At 32.6% G+C, this 24,131-nt stretch overlaps 1 protein-coding gene across 1 annotated transcript in view; it reads right to left on the reverse strand.

The window, feature by feature from the left end:
* The window catches only part of LOC143052305 (orexin receptor type 2-like), a 65,021-nt gene extending 61,541 nt beyond the window's left edge, over positions 1–3,480 (reverse strand). The window contains exon 1 of the mRNA XM_076225323.1: positions 2,922–3,480. Within this exon, the coding sequence (XP_076081438.1) occupies positions 2,922–3,317 (396 nt within the window). The 5' untranslated portion in view covers positions 3,318–3,480. The remainder of the gene's footprint in view (positions 1–2,921) is intronic.
* Positions 3,481–24,131: the final 20,651 nt, after the last annotated feature.

Consider the following 24,131-nt stretch of genomic DNA (forward strand, 5'->3'; position numbering starts at 1 on the left):
CAGTATTTGTTGAAACCTAGTGTTTAATTATAAACAACATATTTAAAATAAACAAGACACTTAAAGGAAGTCTGTTTCAATAGTAAATGTTTGAGAGAAAAAAAGAAAACAACACTATGTCATTTAATGCGTCCGAAGCTTTTGTCTTGATTTACCTCATTAGGAACTCTCTGAACAAATCATTTGTAACCCAAGGATGTTTAAGAACCGAAACAGCTGAAAAACTATAAAACAAGAAGGACCTAAAAATGATAGCAAATCTCCAATAAGGTGTACATTGACTGAAGGAGTTGAAAGCTTAGTTTCCTAATTACTTCTAAATGTACAAACGAACAATTTAAGTAAAGGAGGGGCAAAAGATACTAGAAGGACAGTAAAACTCATAGATCGAAAATAAACTGACAACGCCATGGCTTAAAAGGAAAAGGACAAACAGACACATAATAGTCCACAATACACACCATAGAAAACAAAAGACTAAGCAACACGAACATGTTATTACTCATGTCAGTAGAACATGCAAGTGTTTGATTAACATAAATTGAAGACAAGAAAAACTATTTCTGCATATTTCATAAGATGGATGTGGAAAGACAAAAAACTTTTAAAAGAAAAGGGAATGGCACTCTTTTGACTTGAATCTTACTGTCGGGCAGGACCCTTTTTGTGTCATGTGTTCTGTTGTGTTTGTATTCTTTCATTTTTAACCAGGCGTTTATTTTCGATTTATGAGTTTGACTATCCCTCTGGTATCGTTCGTCCCCCTTCAAGGTGACCGCATTTTTACACCATAGCCAACCATTGAGATTTTATAGTTAAGATCTACACACCAGAGCTTATATTTACCACAATAATTGATTAACTAAACGCTGAACGTTCATATAACGGCAATTCAAACGTAATAATGAGAAAGTTAAAGTAGTACTGGAAGCCGTTTCTGAGTAATTAAGATGAAATAATTGATACTGGTTTGAATGTAATTTCAACAAAACCAAATTTTAATATCAAAAAGACAATTTTAACGTCTTCATTGAATTGCAAAAGTTTCAGGGCATAATACAGACAGACAAATAACAATGTATTTAGCCCGGAAAGATGTTATTATAATATAGATATGTATCTAACATATAAACAAACTGCAGTACTAAGGATGTTTTTATTCTTACCTATTTCAATTGTGATGTAGATAGAAGCATAATGACTGCCAACTATAATATTATCATGCCTTTCTAATGGAAGTTTATTATGAGCGTTGCATTTTTTATTGAAAAGAAAGTAAGAGGTATTTAGTCACCGCTCAAACATTAAGAATGTAAGAACCACAGAAAACAATAAACATTTATCGAGTAAAACAGCTGGTTATATCAAGAAGATGTTACGAATTATTCTTACTGTTGACCTGCAAAATCCATTAACTTTCTTTCCTGTTTAATGTAGTTACAATAACATACAATAAGGGGAACAAGTGATCAGTGATACCTCGGTTCATAGCATAACTCTTGAACTGTCAATGTCATATCAGCAAAACACGAAATTAACGTTTACTTTTACACGACACATTACAATAAATACTTCTTAACTGATTTGATGAAGCGATGCCTCAACTGTCATTTGCAAACCTAACAACAGTCATATTATCAAAGGGCATAACAAAACTGTTAAATCCAAATGTGTCTAAACAGACAATTTGATTTACATCAACGGACAAAAAAAATGAAGATTAGAGAAAAGTGTTCTAATTTTTTGAAGATTAGAGAAAAAAAGGGGTTAATGTTTTGAAGATTAGAGAAAAAAGGGGTGAAAATCAAATGTTTACAGAAGAACAGACCACCACTTATATATCGAGAAAAGTAATAAGAAGCGTGATCCGCTACAAGTTAACAGTATTACCTTTATTAAAATTGAGAATTGGAATGATAATGGGAAATGTTTCAAAGAGAAAACAACCCGAACATAGGGAAGACAACAGCAGAAGGCCACGAATAGGTATTCAATGTAGCGAAAACTTCCGCACCCGGAGGTGTCCTGCAGCTGACCCCTAACCAAATTTGTATACTTGTTCAAAACTAAAATTAAAGATCATACAAGACTAACAAAAGCCAGAGGCTCCTGACTTGGGATGTATAATCTAGAAAATAAACATTCACTTGCAGACTATTTTCGTTTCCTGATATACCCACGTATCATCAAAACAGAAGGATGTTGCTCTTCATTTGTTATACTGAGAGTAAAATGGTTACATTATATGAGAACGGTGTTAGTATTCGTATTAATTACTGCTGTTTACCGGAACGTGTTCTTAAATTAACTTTTAATCGTCCTTTTAACGACCTTTGGGAAATGTGTCAAGTGTTAAAGATTTCTATTTGAATTAGAGTAATGTTTGTTGCTAGTTATCTTACTGCATGCCGTTTATAAAAGTAAATGACACATTTTAGCAATCATTAACAAACTACATTTGTGCGCTAAAAGAGTTCATGTCACAACATCTCATGTTCATGCTTTTACTGTTCATATATGCAACCAAAACTTAATTAATAAAACAAATGGACGCACATGATTCAGATAATGTAAATCAAGTAATTCATGCATGTTAGCAGTTATAACTAATATAAAACCGTAAGGTTTTTACAATTTATGATATATTTATACACATATTTATATATACAAAAAAAATGGGAGGAGGGTTGATTTCGGAAATTAAAAGATTTGAGAAATATAGAGTACATTTTTGTACATTTCAAATTTAAAAAAAAATGCCTTTTATTTCGATTTTGCTAGTTTTAGCCGAATATCAAAATGAAACGTTTTATTTCGATTTTGCTAGTTTAATTCGAATATCAAAATGTTACGTTTTATCTTATTTTTGCTAGTTTTAGCCGAATATCAAAATAATACAATTGTGTAGAAGTAGTTCTTACCTGTATAAACGGTATGATTTTACACATTGTATCTCCAAGGTACCATGTTTCTGTCACATCTTGTAACAAGGTAGCAGGAAGACAGAACAGAATCACCAAAAAGTCAGAAAAGGCCAAGTTAAATATAAATGTATTAACCACTGTGTGCATCTGCAGACTACGCCATATTACAAAGCAAACTAAAGCATTGCCTACAAGTCCACTCGTGAACAGTACCAAATTTATCACAATAAAAAACCATTCACTCAAAGATGGAAAAATATAGTCGGCGATTACTTTTCTACAAACTTCCTGCACCACACCTTCACATGGTTGAAGTTTACAGTTATTATAACACCAATTTATTTCTGAACTCAAATTTTGAGCAGTATAATTTGCTGTTGAATTATTATCCATTTTTGTTCAGTCTTCAGATCTATTCTACATCTGATAATGTTTAAATATTAATTATTAGAAATGTTAGTGTTTGTTTTCATCCATTATTGAATATTCTGTGGAGATCCTGTTCGTCCATATATTTATATTTAATGAATTATAAACGGTATCCAGAAACCAATGACGAATCAGAACTGATCAGTTTCGATGTTGGTTTTTATTGATGATCGCTTCACGTATTTAATTAGATAAAACAATAGGCGCATTGCCGTGCAAGTTGTATTTATCCAATGTTCTAATATTTGTAATAAATAAAAACTAACACGGGACAAGTTAAGTTAGAAGTTAAACATTATTATAGATTGCTTACCGAATGAAAAATATAAAAATGTTATATTATGAACTTCTAAGATGACCTCCTATTACATGTTGCTATTTTGTAGATATAGTTTAATTAGGTCTTTCCACCTTTCCGTGGAAAGACCTATTGCTTTTCTTCTGATTATTAGGTCTTTCCACCTTTCCGTGGAAAGACCTATTGAATTTGTTCTGATTATTATTATTATTATTATTATTTTTTTTTTTTTTTTTCTTCCGCCTAATTTTTTTTCTTGCGTATTATTGATGTTTCAAAAGATGTCGCTTAGATATTTGGAATATGGTATCGTATAGTTTATACGCTTTAAAAATTTACAACTGTGTAACAAAATATTTACGTTGTAAGAGTTATCTCCCCAAACACTGTTTTTCTTGTGGCCACTACTCCTTCGCAACCGTTAAAGATTACGACAAATTTATTTTACCAAATTGCTCGTTACATCTTCAGGATTAGGATATTCATTTGGACCGAAGCTTTACGGAGACTCCATATGAGAGTTATTCCCCCTTTTCCCTTAAATTAAGTGATATGCATTTCTAAATGGTAAACCATAAGTGATAAAGACATAGGGTCTTTAGATTTGGGGTCCTTGGTCGAAAATAATAAAAATGAGGTCAAGGTCAAAGGTCAAGGTCATATTCTAAATTTTGATTTTGGCTTATTTTCATTTATTTTCAAATACCTTATGACATATCGACAAATAATTTTTCATAAATTGTTAGTTGCGACATGTCCTTACTTGTATATTTTGATTGAAAGGGTGCGCAGACAATAAATAGGAGTTTTTGCCCATCTTACATTTAGAATTACGCGTAAAGTGATATTACTAATAAACCAAACATATTAAAGACCTTGGGTCTTTTGATTTAAGGTCCTTGGTTTGTGAACTTGAAATTGAGGTCAAGGTCATAGGTTAATATGACGTTCTAGATTTTGACCTTTGCTTTAAATTCATATAAATACATCATACAGCCATAGAAACTAACATTTTAAACTGATTTTTAATATTTCAATATCAAAAAAGATCTTTTCTAGTGGAAAGACCTACAATTGTTCTCTGAACAATTGGTTTTTAATTATTATTATTTTTTTTTTTTTTTTTCTTCCGCCTAATTTTTTTCTTGCGTATTGTTGATGTTTCAAAAGATGTCGCTTAGATATTTGGAATATGATATCGTATAGTTTATACGCTTTAAAAATTTACAACTGCGTAACAAAATACTTTACGTTGTAAGAGTTATCTCCCCAAACACTGTTTTTCTTGTGGCCACTACTCCTTCGCAACCGTTAAAGATTACGACAAATTTATTTTACCAAATTGCTTGTTACATCTTCAGGATTAGGATATTTATTTGGACCGAAGCTTTACAGAGACTCCATATGAGAGTTATTCCCCCTTTTCCATTTAATTAAGTGATATGCATTTCTAAATGGTAAACCATAAGTGATAAAGACATAGGGTCTTTAGATTTGAGGTCCTTGGTCCAAAAAAATAAAAATGAGGTCAAGGTCAAAGGTCAAGGTCATATTCTAAATTTTGATTTTGGCTTATTTTCATTTATTTTCAAATACCTTATGACATATCGACAAATAATTTTTCATAAATTGTTAGTTGCGACATGTCCTTACTTGTATATTTTGGTTGAAAGGGTGCGCATACAATAAATGGGAGTTTTTGTCCATCTTACATTTAGAATTACGCGTAAAGTGGTATTACTTATTAACCAAACATATTAAAGACCTAGGGTCTTTTGATTTAAGGTCCTTGGTTTGTGACCTTGAAATTGAGGTCAAGGTCATAGGTTAATAAGACGTTCTAGATTTTGACCTTTGCTTTAAATTCATATAAATACATCATAAAGCCATAGGAACTAACATTTTAAACTGATTTTTCATATTTCAATATCAAAATAGATCTTTACTAGTGGAAAGACCTTCAATTGTTCTCTGAACAATTGGTTTTTAATTATAATTGTTGTTGATCGATTGTGACTAGTGATTTCTTATGAAATAACGATTAACAAGAATAGACTTTCCCACTCTCCTTACAGTGTTAAGCTTATGATAACAGTCTTGCTAGTTCCATTCGTTTGCATTAGTATTTCCCCTAAATTTCTTTATTTTATTTTTTTGCAGATCCGTCTTCGAATTATGCTAACATAGTCAACTTATGACTGGGACCTTTGAACTGAAAATCAACAAATCTTTTTTTTTTTAATATTTGAATTTAAATTTCCTGGAACAAAAATAAATTAAAGATGTAGATAAAGTGTCAGTGTATCACCACTATTGGACGACATGTGGTATAACATCTGGGCTTTTAAGTTGACTTCTATGTTAACTTTGGTTTTTGTTTTAAGTCGATTCTTTTATATTGAAATAAAATCTAGCTGGTTATAAAACTCATTCTCTTACATTCTTTAGTACTCTTTGAACCCATCCTTATAAAATTTGGAAAGAGGGAGTAGCACCACGGTAAAATGTGTTAAATTCAATCATCACTGACACGTCATGAGATAAAATGTCTTCCTTCAATTGTAAAGCACCGCATGTTGTAAAGTTATTGAAATGACTTTTCAAGTACTGTCGTGTAGTCAATCTGCAGGGTGTGGATTCGTACATATGTTTGATTGAGTTAAGCCATTTGCAACTAATATTTTATAATGAGACCTTTCAAGTTGTGGTGTTATACCCTGGTTTCAGAAAGGTGAAGGTTTGTAACAGTAAAACGTTTAAACCCGCTGCAATTCTTAATGCCCGCGTCACACTGTCCCGATTTTTACGCCGATGGCAACACGATAATAGAAATTTTCAAAATCGGGACTGATCGTATCCAGATCGGGCTATTCGTAGTGCCATCTTTCACCATCGTAGAACCATCGGCCACTTTTTCTAGCCTTCGGGCACAACTTCGGGAAGGGTTCTAAATTTTTTAACATGTTAAAAAATCCCCGAAGGTGCGTCCGATGTTGAGGGTTCGTATTGAGTTCGTATCAACATCCTCACCATCGTAATGTCACCGGGAATGCATCTTTGAACATCGTATTGCATTCGTGTTTCCATCGGGCAGTTTTGACATTATGATGTTTACACGAATGAATCACGAAGCTACCCAAAGGTCTTACGATGGCAACACGACTTCGTGAAGACCTCGTAATCCCGTCGTGATGCCATCGAATAAAAGTACGAAGGTGACAAGATGGAACTTCGACGGCAATAAATCCAGCTAAATGTAAGTTAATTTTCGCGCTTAAATACATTTAAAGTGCCATGAGCGATATGCACTGGTCAGTCTAATACGACACTTAAGAAAGACGTTCACAAAACATAGAGCCCATATCATATGATTCTATGAGAACAAGAAAGGCGACAGCGTTGTTTCTATTAATTCAAATGGAACAAGAAGAGCAGGTATTACAGGCTCATGATTTACTTTTACAAATAAAATATTATTTTTTGTCAATTTTTCATATCAAATAACATAATGAAAATCATAAACGCGCCTCGTATACCAACACTGCAGGTACACGTATATAGGGAAACCAACTTTTTCTTCATTATTCTGATTTTTTATGTATCGTCTGAGATGTTGTCACACGAATGTTTACTCCATAAACATTTTGTTTTCTATATGTCATATTTTGCCGCATTTGTTGTTTTCCCCACATCCTTCCTTTAGTCTATATTATTATGATATTCTCCTGGAAAGAGCTCTTTTTGAATAAAAGGGATCAACGAACCCATTACCTTACCTTTAAGATAGATCAGTAAACATGGGCATAATTATGGGTGATTATTCAGACTAGTGCACACATTTTACAGTTCAAACAAGGCAATGCCGAGCGTGGCATGCCCTCGTATGTAACATATTGGGGACAAATATGGACACTATATTTGTATATGACACATGCAGAAAATGGTAAATTGAATACGCATTTTGATACATAAACTATTTTTTTAGAAATCAACCAAATTATTCAGTAACTGGAAATACCCACGGTCTTCCGTCTTATGATTAAACCAAAAATTAAATGTACAATATAATATATATTCAATATTGATCAAACAATTTAAAACGCGTGATGCCTTCGGCATGTAATTTTAATGCATCATAAGCTGTACAGACATCGTATGGCCATCGCGCCATCATCGTAATCCATCGTGTAGCCTTCGTGATCCATCTTGTAGGCTTCGGCTGAGATATGAAGCTTAAATACCGTCTTCGGTTAACCTTCGTATGTCCATCTTTTGCTATCGTATATACTTTCGGCACCCTCGTATAGACTTCGTTATTCATCGTACTTGCTTCGGTCACTTTTTGGTATTTAACGAGATCGGGACCAACTTCATACGAACTTACAATTTTCGCATTCGGGTGTCCATCGTATATAAAAATCGGGACAGTGTGACGCGGGCATAACACCTGTCCTAATTCAAGAATCTGATGGTCAGTAGTTGTCGTTTTTCCCGTATTTCAAACAGAATAGAATTCAAATTTATTTATTTAGTGAACTTGAAATTAAAGATATTACCAACACAGATAAATCTGCTTCATATTTAGACCTTTTTCTCGAAATGACTACTGATGGTAGGTTGAATATCAAAATTTATGACAAACGCGATGATTTTAATTTTCCTATAGTCAACTTTCCATTTCTGTGTAGCAACATCCCAGCGGCACCAGCATATGGAGTATATGTGTCTCAATTGATACTTTACTCTGAAGCTAGCTTAAAGTTGATTTTGTTGAACGAGGAATACTGTTTTCTCAAAAGTTGCCAAGACATGGCTATGAATCAATCAAATTAAGGTCATCACTCAAGAAATTTTACGGTCGCCATCATGAGCTGATTGGCCATTATGACAAAAGTGTATCAGAATTCATATCTGATATTCTTCCTCAGTTATAATAACCTTCCATCATTACCAAACTGAACAAAGAAATAACACGACGGGTGCCGTATACGGTGCAGGAAATGATTACCCTTCCGGAGCACCTGATTTCACTCCCAGTTTTTAAAGGAGTTCATGTTGTTTCTTAATTATTATTTATAACTGTTGATGTAAATGTCCTTTGGTTTTGTGAGTCTTTGTTTACTCCTTGGTTTTGATTGTTATTGTCTTTTTTACATACACTGATTAACTATCTACGACACAATAATTGTGTTCGTGTATTATTAGTTACATAGTTTGTTAGTGACCTAATACGATATACACGGGGTCAGTAAATTCCATATGGAGTGAGAGCGAACACAATGTAACGAATTTATCCTACTGACTATCTTACAGTTAAGTCGGCCTCATATTTTGACTTACATCTAGAAATTGACAATGAGGGTCGATTGAAAACAAAACTTTACGACAAAAGAGATGATTTCAGCTTTCCAATTGTGAACTTTCCATTTCTAAGTAGCAACATTCCAGCAGCACCTGCATACGGTGTATATATCTCCCAATTGATACGATATTCCCGTGCTTGCATTTCCTATCATGATTTTCTTGAGAGAGGGTTTTTGCTCACAAGGAAGCTCTCAAATCAAGAGTTCCAAAAGGTGAAGTTGAAATCATCTCTTCGTAAATTTAACGGACGCCATCACGAGTTGGCTGACCGTTATGGTATAACCGTTTCACAAATAATATCGGATATCTTCCTTACGTCGTAACTACAATCCCCTTCCCTTTCATAAATGTGACCTTCCGAATAAGACTATTTACCGGATTTGTTATTTCATAAGCAACACGTCGGGTGCCACATGTGGAGCAGGATCTGCATACCCTTCCGGAGCACCTGAGATCACCCCTAGGTTGTGGTGGGGTTCGTGTTGTTTATTCTATAGGTTTCTATGTTGTGTCATGTCTACTATTGTTTGTCTGTTTGTCCTTTTCATGTTTAGCCATGGCGTTGTCAGTTTATTTTCGATTTATGAGTTTGACTGTCCCTCTGGTATTTTTCGTCCCTCTTCTGTTTGTTGAATTTAGACTAGAGTTGTCTAATTTGCAATTATATCACATCTTATTTTTTTATGTTAAAAGTGTAGAAGTGTTTGATTTTAATAACCTGCTTCTATTGGTCTGCACAAAAATAATTAATGTCAACAATAACAATTTATTATCAACAACCTTGATATAACAACATTAATAGAACTTTCAATACATAACCGTGTATGGAAATAATCCCCACTAATACCTTACCTAATATTGAATATACACGGTCTACACGCGGACGCTTTTAACCAATCATATTCCTTGAAATGTATAGGAGGTAAGATAAATGTATTTCTCAAGAACATATAATATGCGCTTTTGGATGTAAAGGATTTAAAGGAACATTTTGAGTGGAGACCAAAACTTTTTTTTCGCAGGTTTAAAGAACCAGTTTTACATCGAGGTCCCCCAATTATTGAAAAACACCAATACAAATAAAGAGTCTAGCAATAGATTTCAAGGTCATCGATACTATGACTGTCTTAAATCAACATCTCAATGATAAGTGGGGTTATATAGTCAGTGTGGTCTTCTTACAATCGACATTTAAACAAACCCTTACCGTCCGTTTGGCTGTAAGGGATGCACACAAGTTCGCAGTCACGTCCAGTCAGAATGGAGACGTTAAATTATATGCCTCTTATAAAGAAGAGTATTATGCTTCTTGCATGTGGAGAACCCTTTTAACAAAACTTTGAAAGGTATGTAGGCCTGTTACAACTTGTTTCGCTATCCAGTTTACCCTCATTTTCTAGAGGAGTTCAAATTGCCCCAGACGGCCTCTATTACAGGACCTACCTATTGAATTTATTGTTAAGGTTTTTTTCCTGAACATGCACAAATATTTGTCACTGGACGTTAAGCAATCAATTGTAATAAGGAAAAAGCACTTGGGAAATCAATCGAAAGACTTTATTAAAATTAATTAATTTAAATTGTCTCATTAGAAAACAGGAGATTTGCAATGAAATTTTGCCTAAGATTACAGTAAGGGCAATCCCGAAATTGCACACATCAATCGAATGAAGTAACAGGCTAATTGTTTTTATGCCTGTGCAAATAAAACTATATTATGCCAGGCAATGTATGAAACGACGTAAAATAGTGAAGAACTCTGTTCGACTTTATGTATCTCTATAAGAATGATATTTTGAGGATCGAATCAGTCAACGAAATGGTTCATCTTTGGTTCCTTTAGATGGCTGACCACGATTTATACAAGGGTTATATTGGGTTAAATTGAAGGTTTGGCGATTCATTGAGGTCGAATAAACCACTTTCAAGTGACTAATTCATTTCAAATGTTTCTTTGCTTATTTTGAAAAAATTGAACCAAATTGGTTACTAAAAACGAATTATATTATTTCACCTTTTCACTTATATTCATGATTGAACCAAACAAAATACTTTTTTATGTTGAACCAAACAAAATACTTTTTTATGTCTCGTAGCTAGTGCCCCTTAAAGAAAAGAAGAAAAATACAATATTTTAAGGGTAACAAATTGTTGTTTTAAAATAGTTGAAATTCATCTGTTACGCAAATAATACTTATCTTTTTAAAATATTTATTAATAATGCATTTATTATGACCGAGTCCTGCGTCTTTGTGATAATTTTTTCCACTTCAAGGAAACTTCCGTTTTCTAGGCCTCGTTTTCGATTTAATATTGCGGTGCCTGGTGAAAAAGACTTATTTTTGTAAGATCTGTTGACGTAACTATGCAGAAGTGTTTGTAGACATTTTAACTTATCGCAATCGTGGAACCCGGCAAAATGTGCGTGTGACAAAGAGGTACGTGCATTGGACAGTATAACTCCCTTTTTAACAAGTCAAATGCAATTATATGGGAATATCAGTCTGATTTAAATTACGCGTTTTTTTTTCAAATCTTCAGTAAAGCGCAAGTCTCGTTGATAACATAGATTAAGAATGGAGTATTTCCAGTAAAACCCCTTTGTTAAAATGTAAACTTTTAGCTATTTATTGGAAAGTAGAATACTTCTGCTACATAAATATGGGTTGTTTTCGACAATACAATGCACAATATAGGCTACAAGCATCATTCAGTCAACCTAAATTACTGAAAGCTTCACAGTTTTAATTTAGCATTTGCGTTAAATTTTAGACGGGTTTCATATTCAATGGAAGTGGCCGCATTTGTGTTCATTCTTAATATATTACATGTACATAAACTAATTGAATCGACTCAAGTAGAGATTTTAGTGTTTAAAAAGTGTCCAAAATCTTTAATCAGACGAACCTGAAATTTGAAGCCTGAATCGGCCTTTACCGGACCTACTCCTTTTACGAAATAGAGATTCAAGAGATGTCTGGAGTTATTTTTCCTCCGATTTCCCAAACATTTTTTTTAATCTGTAAAATGAACTGTTATTGTACTTAAACCAGACAGGAAAGATTCAATTAAAAACACAAACTATAACCAAACATCTTGCTGATTATTTTACCTACAAAATAAACAAGGTATAATTGATAAATGCAATTGAGGACAGCAAATTGACCGCTCTTCAATATCATATGGTTAATGTTATACTATGACCTATACTATTCATCGTAACAGTTATGTGAACTAGATAGGAAAATAAACATTCCTACTGGATATGTACATATGTAGTTATTTTTTTTTTAGTTTTAAGATATCATATGGACTCATCATAATATAAATATGAAGACTGCATTAAAAATATTTGACCAGAGTAGGTCTCAATATGAAATTAATTTAATTCAAATGATCGCTTCCATGGCACTGTGCATCACCATAAACATTCCAAGTAGTCTTGAAGCCTCGCTCGCTTTAACTATTGGTTAAATAGGCGACCAGTACAATGTACAAAATTAGACGTATTACAAAATATACCTGATGACATATGTGAACAAAACAGACAGCATATTATAACATCACCAGGGCATGGTGTTTCATGTAATATTCGGGACTTTATATCTAATACAACCTAAGATAATATTTCAGATGAGATCGGAAATTAAAGTTTTCTCCAATGATTATTGCGTTTGTATGGCCAATGTTTTGGCTGTGAGGTAGATGAAAAGGTGTGTATTACAGCTCTTTCTCAAACCGTTGCGAGAACGAAAATGAGAAAGTCGTGTTTGAAGATTTTCATGGAATTCGAATAACCATTTTTTAACTATCATGGTCATTTGTTTTTGTTTTCAAAAGTGTATATGGCGCCAATAACAAACTTCACAACCTTACATAGCAACTTGTGAGAAAAAAAATTTTTTCATAATTTCATGCTGCAAACTTTTGCGACTTATTTTTAAATTAATAAATTTAGTGCCCTCTAGATTTTTTGAGGTACATCAAAGAAAACGCGTTACACTGGAATGAAAACTATTGTGTAGTTTTTAAGGTTGTTCGCTTGTCATTTTGGGGGATTTTTTCGGAATCCTCTGGTCTTATCCATTTAAATGCCTAAACAATTTTTGCCCATTGACCCCCCATTTTTTCTATAAATCATTCACGTGTATGATGATAAGCCATCTTTAAGAGTCTTTTAAAATTGTGTGTAATTATATTTTAATAGTAATTTTTTTAAAAGAACATAAAACTTGTCAATGACAGAGCTAAGTAAGGTCAAGAGAGAACATTTTCCCGCCGAAATTTCAATGGCTAATATTTCGAAAACAATCACATTGACCTATATATGTTTAGTGCTCTTTTGATTCCTTTATAAATCCCCTTTCAATATATACTAGTGTTATTAAAAGATTGAAACTGATTATCGAACTCCTTGAAAACTTTGAGAGAATGGGTAAAGTAGATGTAACTTCATTTCAGTAGAAAAGAGTATTAATTATCTGACCATTTCACGAAAAGGAACTACACTTTTTATAAACTTATTCAACCAGAAAATGACATTAATGTAAGTGCGTGTGCTATTGCACATATGGCCTTCAAATGATGACAAGGGCATTTAAGGAGCAACTGCTAAGTGGAAAGTTTTTTTAGCCACTACAAGATTTTTTTTGACATTTGTTTTATAGCGCGTCTTTTGTAGACGAAATGCGCGTTTGGCGCTTATATAAAATGTCATTCTGGTATCTATGATGAGTCTTATTTTTTCAATGATTTTTAACAAAGCATTATTCATGTTTGTATTTTCACAAGTCTTCTGAATGGGAAGAAACATTACCACAGGTGGAAAAAACAATAAAAATACATGGAAATGGTCATAAATTCAGTCAAAACCTTGCTCAAATGTAAATTATTAGAATTAAACATTTAATTTATAAATATGATAAAAATATATAACAAAAATATGTTTTGCCATGGTACATGTAACTCAACATATTTAAACAGACGGTTTTTTCTTTTGTTTTGTTTACAAACTGATGATGAAACTGTTTTATTGAATTCATTTAACTGTCTATATAGATACAGCTAATGCTAACATCAATATTTATAATGTTCATAAAAAAAAAATTCATTTAAAAACATTTTCCTGTGATCACAATATTGTTGCACTTATTGAAGTTGATATTTTACCACAAGTTGTTTTATCTAATACATACTCTATTTGTTCATCACATTTTAACAACTTCTAAAACTAAAGAAATAGGCCTCTCTGTCTTGTTCCATCCCACATAAGAACCATACTTACCCATGTGAGTTTGTAGGGCACAGTGAAAAGAAAAGAAAAAGTAAATGTCTGCAGTTTGATCACAGGCACTTGTCTCAGCAAAACAAATTCCTATATACCTTAATATAACACAAGGTACTTAATAACTTGCATTTTCGAAAAATGTCAGACGGTGACAAAATTTCGTTGTATGCCGCTTTCTAGGCTGTCAACCCAACTAAAACTTGTTATAGCGTAAATTTAAATTGATTTATCTTTACAATTGTGTATAACATGTCTACATTTGTTGTCGGAATCATCCGTAGCAATTGAGACAAGTGCCTGAGAGTTTGATGATCTAACTAACTTATTCAGAACGACTGACGGTGTTCTACCAGCATGCACAAGTCAAATTATTTTTATATTAGAAGGGGAAGGATGTACAAATGTAAAACACCCTGTAAAACTCAACCTTTACAGCAAAAGAGGGTGCTACACCTTTGTATCTTATAAATTTTGCATCTTTGAAGTTGTTTAATATAATTGTATTTTATGTAACCATTGTAGGGGAAAGGACAACATTTCATGTCACACAGCAGATCTAATTTGTTTTTAATATTACTGAGTTGAATTATTGGACAACCATTTGATATTCTCAAAGGGGAATGAGGCTCCAGTTTAAGAGACATCAAAAGAGTGAAGGTGTGGGTTCTTAAAGAAAATATTAAAATGTACCATTGTTTGTTGAAAAATGAGTTGTGCATATTTTTCAAGACGTAAATGTAATGGTCGAGTAGTGAGTGTTGTTAAAGGATTGACTGACTTTAACAGTATGATATCATATATGACGAAGATAAAGGCAATTGTAGTATATCGCTGTTCAAAAGTAAAAAATCGATTAAGAAAAACGCATCCTTGTTACAAACTAAAACTGAGAGAATCACACCAAATAAAAGAGGAAAACAACGAAACAACAGAAACAAACGCAAATGCAACATACATAGAAACGAACTATTAGATAACAGCTGCCTTATGACTTGGTAAAGGATATAGTAAGAAACAAATTGTTGGTTTAACCTAGTTAATATAGAAATGAGGGTTTGGATGGGGTTAAATGATTAAAGAATAATGCCCTTAAAAAATGAAGATTGGAGAAAAAAGGGGTTAAATTATTGAAGATTAGAGAAAAAAGGAGTTAATTTTTTTTAAAGATTAGAGAAAATAGGTGTGAAAATTAAATGTTTACAGAATAACAGATCCCCCCTTTTCCCCCATCCAGACCCTCAGAAATGGTTATCTGGAAATTATCTCAGATGCGGCAAGTTAAAGAAGTTTGATCTATTACGGATGTACTTGGGTGAGTTTAGGTGAAAATTAATAAATGGACCTCCTCTTCGAGATATCACAGATTTAAAGTATGGCGGGAAAAGGCTGACTCGGACTTTTACCTTATAATTGCATTGTATTATTTGGGTCTCAAAACAAAAGAAATAAAATCAAGAATCTTTGGTAAATGACCTTTCATCAACTATTTAAAAGTCTTATATGAAAAAAAAATGGGTGTTATGGGGCAAAATATTTTACATTGTATTGTATGGAAAAACACCAAGGAGTCCGAACATTTGACACATATTCCTGAACCTCACATAAGTACATCCTTAAGATAAGTAAAATGACTTTTTTATTTATTTAATTTTCTTCATTCTTGATATTAATTTAGATTTCAATATTTATATTTTAAATTTGTTGTTTTATTTCAGCTTCAATGTTCATTGAGGATAACAAAAAATGGGAAATGAAAATATAGACATACATAGATATAGGAAGATGTGGTGGGAGTGCCAATGAGACTACTCTCAAAAAAGTAAACCATAAGTCAATGTACGGCCTTCAACACGGAGCCTTGGCTCACAACGAACAACAAGCTATAAAGGGCCCTAAAATTACTAGTGTAAAACCATTCAAACTGGAAAACCAACGGTCTAATCTATATAAAATAAAAAAAAACGAGAAACGAGAAAGGCGTATAAATTACATAAACAAACGACAACTACTGTACATCAGATTCCTGACTTAGGACAGGTGCAAACATTTGCAGCGGGATTAAACGTTTTAATGGATCAAAACCTTTTCCCTTTTTCTGAAACAATAGCATAACATCACAACATAGAAAAACACACGGTAAAATATCAATTGGCATGCTTAACTCAATCAAAAAACGTACAATAATACACTATAAACGAATAGATTTGATCTGCGATATCTGAATGCAAGTGCACAGTTAATAAAATATTCAATTACAAACATTCAAGACCAAAAAGCAACCAAACAAGTCCAAACAAAGATATGGCAAGTCACCACTGCGAAATATTTAACCCTTCGAAAATATTCTCTTTAGAAAATAAAACGGTTTTAAAAAATACAGGTAAATCTTGAGTTTATACAAATGTAGTAAGAAGAAGTGAAACTTAGAATATATTCCAAATAATCAAAGGATCCATACAAATATAAAATAACAAAAAAGCATTATAAACAGTATCAACAGGTCGAATTAGCAAGCAAATACGCTTTGAGAGTACTCGCAGTTACTGACAGCTAGTTAAAAGCCAAAAACAATTAATAATAATAAAAAAAGTAAAAACAGGTAGTAGGATAGTGAGGAGCGACTTCTATAAAGATAAAAATTAACGTGTCTGTGTCTCTATACATCCCGCCCCAAAAGAAGATACAATTTAGTTATGTTTTAATTTGCTAATCGATATTAGTGCCAATGTAAACTATATTCAGAGATCTAATTACTATGTACATAGTTCAGTTCGTGTTTTTTTTTTTTTTTTTTTCATTTAAGGTGACTCGGCCCTTAAACAATGTGCACATTTTAACGCAGAGCACGTGCAATTAAATTCAGAAATCATGGCTGACAGGGGTCGTCTCAATTGACGTTTTGTACAAAGTTAAAACAAAAGTGGTCCCTCGCGGCAACAGATAAAAACGAAATAGAGAAAAACGTGATCGGAAAAACAGTTGGTGCTTGACTAAAAGACATAGATTTTATTTGCTATCTAAGTCGTTTTGTACTTTCTAAGGAAATCTTGCAAAACATTGTTGGAGAAATCCAACACGGTGCAACAGCAGAACTTGTTGTTGGATGCAACGCTTGCGGGGAAGATTCATTTGTTTCTAAATACAGATATCGACACGAGGAAGTAACTGTCAGGAAATAAAAAAAATATGATATCAATACAAGAGAAGTATTGAGTAAGTCTAGCTTGTGCCCTCTTCTATAAATGGAGTGAGATACACTCCATAACATACATTGTTTTTCTCTCAACATGATTAATCTGCACCTGCTTTCAATTCAACAGGAAAATGACAAATTTAAACAGAAAAACAAAGATGCGTAAACAAAAGACACTATTATTGTAACAATTATTTGCAGTCGAAGATCAAAATTGCTCCGAAAAACCCTTCTATCACACACACGTCCGACTGCTTTCGTCATACAATTTGCTTCACTTCTTACTCCAGAGAAATTGTCAAGTATCAAAACGAAAATTCAGTCGATATTGATTTTATATTTAAAATGACCAGCTAGAATGGCTGTGCAATTTTTCAGACTATAAACCATAAACTAATTGCGATATTAATACTCTACATATTAAAAAAACGTTTTTGAGTGACATGTTATACGAGTTTATGGGCATTTTTTAGGACAACTTGTGAACATTTATGATATTGTATATCAAATAGAGGGAATTAATAAATGGAAAAAAAATCATAATCTCCACTTTTATTTCTTTTTATAGATATGAAGAGATGACTTTTTAATAAGTTTTACCTAAGTATATTCGTCAAATCAAAGATCTTTGTTAAAATTTGTTTTCAGTTTATTCCAAAATTTCTGTTAAATTGTTTATTTTTATTATTATATATTGGTGTTGATAATGCATATTTGGTAAATAGCTTTTGACGTGACTCGGTATTTATACATCCCGCCATTGTGTTAGCATGCTATGTATTTTTTGTATACTTATTTTTTTTTTCTTATTATGTACTTTGTTTAGAGAGTATCTTTATGCCATTCTGTTTGTTCTTGTTGAAATTTTTATTTGTTTTAGAGTGATTAATTAAGATTATTATAACACAATGTTGTATTCCATTTGTTTAATGTGTTGGATCTTTTGATTTTCTTTTAAGATAAGGGAATTTATGTGATGATTTTCCTCGGAGTTCGGTACTTTTGATATTTTACTTTTTAACTGGGCTTTGTATATATGCTTTTTTGTGTTTCCTTTTTACATAATTGTTTGTTTTTAAGGTGATTAAGATTATAACACAATGTATACTGCTTTATCCCTAATTTTTAACTTTGTACCTAGTATATCTGTTTGTTTTGCTCAAACATTTGTGGTCAATTAAACGAAATTATATACCACTGTCATACAAAGGTAAGGTTTAGCAACCTGTGGAACCAGGTTAAATTCGCCATTTTCTACATAATTAAATGTCTGTACCAAGTCATGAATGTGCTAGTTGTTTTCAAATCGTTTGATCTTTAGATTTTACCATTTGGTAAAAGAGGGACGAAAGATACCAAAGGGACAGTCAAACTCATAAATCTAAAACAAACTGACAACGCCATGGCTAAAAATGAAAAAGACAAACAAACAACAGCACACACGACACAACATAGAAAACTAAAGAATAAACAACACGAACCCCACCAAAAAACTAGGGGTGATCTCAGGTGCTCCGGAAGGTAAAGGACTTGAGTTTTGAATTTTCTTTCGAGTTCGGTTTTTGTTTTGGTTTACTTTTTTCTAAAATATTTCGAATCATTAAAAGTTATTTATTAATGTGTTACTGATCCTATCCATACGATATTACAATAGCAGAAGATGACACGTGCGGTCGTTTTCTATTCTTTAACAATAATAACAGTCTGAGAGTAATTCACTTGGAGTACTTCAATTTTCAGTAAGGCTCTCTAAATACAATTTATAATAATTACATTGAAAATTAAACAAGAAAAATCCAATAGTAATGATTATCACATATTTAATACAATTTAAATTCGATAAACAAGTATTCTATGAGATTTAAAGTACAAACATCATGGCAGTGTAAAAGTACATAGATTTCTAGTTCTGTTTTATTTGATTTTTTAAAATTATACAAGGAAGAAGATTCCAAACTTTTGGTCCACTGTACGAGAAATAAGACTTAAACAACTCTGTATGTGGCTTTTGAATTATAAAATTATCATATGATGCAATGATACTCGACAAATAAGATAACACAATATTTAGATAAATAATATACGTGTACCAACGCTGAATGATACATATTAAAAGTCAGTTCAAATCAAATTTTAACCCATACCACGTATTTTTGATAGTCAAACCAAACCGAATTACGTAAAGCCTAGTTTAATTAGTCAAGGTATAGTAGCACAATCAAAAATATAAAAAAAAAAAACAATTAAAAAGTTGTAATATGGTCGTACTTTTGGATCGGATGCGAATCAGTACTTTTACAGCATATTCGTCGATTTAAGGGAAATCTATCATTTAATTAACATCTTTCTGACTTGTTTGTTATTAGTTATATTTTTATGGCTGCCTTTTAATGTTTACAATATAATGGTCTAAACCACATTTCTATTTTTTTTTTTCTGACATATACAGCACTTATTTTCCTCAATACTTGTCATACAATGTAGCTGTTCAAGAGAAAGGGTCATATACAGTGTCATAACTGTCAATCTGTACGATGGAACATTGTGTAGCTAACTTTCCAATAACTACTTCACCTCGTACATACTACAGCAAACGGTGAGACAATAACATCAAATCGTCGGGACTAGATGTACTTTTAACGTGTAATTGTAGTGGTTAATTGGCCATTCGAGAAAAGTGAAATCACAAAAATACTTAATTCGAGGAAAATTCAAAACGGAAAGTCCCTAATCAAATGTAAAAATGAAAAGCTCAAACACATCAAACGAATGGATGAAAACGGTCGTATTCCCGACTTGGTACATGCATTTTCTTATGTCGGAAATGGTGGATTAAATCTGGTTTTATAGCTAGCTAAACCTCTCACTTGTATGACGGTAGCATCAAATTCCATTATATTGACAACGATGCGTGAACAAAACAAAGACATAATAGGTTAAAATGTAAAAAAAGAGGTTTTTTGTTATAATCTTAATCACTATAACACAAAAAAATACTTTACGAAGAAGCACAAAAAGGCTAAGCGCTGCAACAGTTATTTGGAGGACAGATTAAAAATGACACTCCGTAAATTTCACCGCACCACCACGAATTAGGTAATCCATCCGATGTGTCTTTGTCCACACTAGCTGAGGACATTTTTACCACGTGTCAAAATGTGGTTTGACATTACCTCTGATCTTTTTATTACCGAACGTGACTTGTTCCCGATTGTCACTGTTTTTCGCATTGCTATAAGACGTGTCCCGGTACTTTTCTATCCAAAGTTCATGCATTTAGTTTTAGTGTAATATTTGTAATTCTCATCGGATTCGGTGAAATGTCTTATCGTTTGTATTTGTAAATTATTTTTTTTTTTATTTGTTGTATTCGTGCGTTATGGTAAAGATAATTAATCGCCCAGTTCAATTATTAGATTTTAGTTTGGGTATTTTACAGTTTGATTTAGAAGAAAAACGGACATAGCTAGATAATACAATTAATTATCGACTCACTAGGGACAATGTTATATTAATAAGTATTGTATTATTCTTTATTATTAAAAAAAGTTATATCAGTATTACAACCCTAACCTTCATTTCTATCCAAATTCTATCCTTTTTGGGGGAAATTTTTAGAAATTCAAATGTGACGTCACTTTGTGCGGCGATCTCTTCGGCTAACTCGGCTGTGATTTTTTATGTGCTGGTTTAGATTGTTTTATGTATACGTATTTATTCTGTAGTTAATCACCAGTTCGGTGTTATCATGTTTATGTATTATATAGTCATTTGTACGTCTGGCGTACTAAATTATAATCCTGGTACCTTAGATAAGTATTTACACCACTGGGTCGATGCCACTGCTGGTTTCGTCCCCGAGGGTATCACCAGTCCAGTAGTCAACACTTCGGTGTTGACATGAATATCAATAATGTGGTCATTTTTATAAATTTCCTGTATACATAACTTTGAACTTTTTGAAAAACTAATGATTTTCTTATCCCAGGCATAGATTACCTTAGCCGTATTTGGCACAACTTTTTGAAATTTTGTATCCTCAATGCTCTTCAACTTTGTACTTGTTTGGCTTCATGAATATTTTGATTTGAGCGACACTGATGAGTCTTATGTAGATGAAACGCGCGTCTGGCGTACTAAATTATAATCCTGGTACCTTTGATAAGTATAGTATGAATTTACTGTTTGCAAAAGTATGAATTATTCTAAGTACTAAGGATGTTCTTATCCCAGGAAGATGACCTTAGCCATATTTGGCACAACTTTTTGAAACTTTTGGTCCTCAATGCTCTTCAACTTTGTACTTGTTTTGCCTTCGAACGTTTTTTATCTGAACGTCACTGATTAGTCTTGTATAGACGAAACGGGCGTCTGGCGTATTGAATTATAAACCTGGTACCTTTTGATAACTATTATTTGTGTGTTTTTCTGTCCTTTATGTTCTCCCATTTAATTGCATTGTAGTCCTGTCATGTAATGTCAAATTAATTATATTTAACATTGACATTAAAGCGGGAGGTTTGGCTAGCCTAAAAACCAGATTCAATCCACCATTTTTTTTTCTTAAAATGTCCTGTACCAAGTCGGGAAAATGGCCATTGTTATATTATGATTCTTTTATGTGTGTGTTACTTTATAGTGTTGTGTTTCTGTGGTGTCGTAGTTCTCTTATATTTGATGTATTTCCCTCGGGTATAGTTTGTAACCCGGATTTGGTTTTTTTTCTGAATCGATTTATGAATTCCGTGGAAAAAATTCATTGCCACCCTCCTCCCCCGAAAATCAAAGGGTTGATACCTAATTTAACATTAAAATCACAACATTACATGACAGGAATACAGTTTAAATAAATGCAAGAACATTCCAGACAAATACACACTACAATAAGACATTTCGACATGTTAATAGTTATCAAAGATATCAGTTTTAAAATTTAATACATTATACGTGCGTTTCGTCTACATACGACTCACCAGTGACGCTCAGATCAAAAAAAGTAAAGAAAGCCAAACAAGTACACACTTAAAGATCATTGTTGACCCAAAATTCTAAAAAGTGGTTAGGGGACGACCATTTGATATTCTGGGGGGGGGGGGGGTGGGGGAGTCATTTTCATTAAAGCAAGGGACTGATTAATTATTCTCACAACTATATTTATAATATTTGAAAACATACAATTTTAAAATTATTTGTTTATTATAAATAATACATGTATAGTCAAGTCATTATGCACCATTTGATGACAATTAATCATCGTCTGAGGGAGAACAGAACTTGCTTCTTTTCAAGGCACTTGCCGTGAATACAATTTGATATGGAGACAAGCGTTTGATTTTAAAATTTCCTACTTGAGGCTTTTACCTCAATGTACATGCTGTTACGGCCCTATAATAAAATTTGGAAAAAAAGTTTGTTTCCATTTTTTGGAGAAAAAAATTGTTCTTGACACTGAGAAAAAAAAAATTGGTTTGTTTCACCCTCAGCTGTCACTATATGTAATGCTAAAATTGAAAGAAAAAAAAATGTTTTCGACTTGTCGCCAAAAAAATAGATAGTTTGTCCAGAAAAGAAATCCATAGCCCCCTCCCTAAAAAGTCAAATGGTTGCTGCCTAAGTGTTCCTGAAAAATATATACCTCTAGTCAAATGAAACCATTTTGCAGACATTCCAAGTCTATTTGAATAATATTTATTTTTTTTATTATTAAAAGATTTGGTAAGTGTTTCCCGATTATTTTTTTTTTTTTTTTTGAAAAAAGATGAATTTATGAAGAATCTGGTGCCATCTCATACTTTCGATTAGACTTGCTGTGTTATTTATTTTCAATACATTGCAAGTCAGGTAATTTATTTTCAAACTACCACAGAACAAACCATTTATTATTGTGATTATCAAGGCTGAGGTTATTTATTTTCAAAATCATCCTCCCTCCAGAATATCTAATGGTCCCTAAGGGGACGACAATTTTGATATTCTGGTGGAGGGGTGCAGGAGGATAAGGGGACGACCACTAGATATTCTGGGGAAAATAAATAACTCAGCCTTGATAATCACAAAAATAAAGGGTTTGTTCTGTGGTGGTTTGAAAATAAATCACTTGACTTGCAATGTATTGAAAATAAATAACTCAGCAGGTCTGATCGAAAGTATGAGATGGCACCAGATTCTTCATAAATTCATCTTTTTTCCCCCAAAAAATCGGGAAACACTTCCCAAGTTTTTTAATAATAAAAGTATAAATATTATTTAAATATACTTGAAATGTCTGAAAATTGGTTTCATTTAACTTTAGGTATAATGTCTCAGGAAATCTTACCTCACTTTTATTTTAACATGCAGGGCCGTATCTACATAAAAGCAAATGCCTCAGAGGGGGGAATTTCAAAACTAAACGCTTGTCTCTATATCAAATTACAGTGTTCACGGCGAGTACCATGCAAGAACCAAGTTCAGTTTTTCCTCAGACGTAGCCCTGATTTTCCGGGATCAATGTTTCTTATTTATTTGTCTTTTGTTCCTTGATTACCCTTCTGTATTCTGTTAGTGTTGCATTCCTTTTGTAATCAAGTAATTTTGTTTGACTTGATCATGAGTTTAAAAAAAAAAACAGCAGTCACAGACTTAACTATGTGAATT

The sequence above is a fragment of the Mytilus galloprovincialis genome, chromosome 1, assembly GCF_965363235.1.
Source record: "Mytilus galloprovincialis chromosome 1, xbMytGall1.hap1.1, whole genome shotgun sequence".
In the NCBI taxonomy this organism is placed as follows: Eukaryota; Metazoa; Mollusca; class Bivalvia; order Mytilida; family Mytilidae; genus Mytilus; species Mytilus galloprovincialis.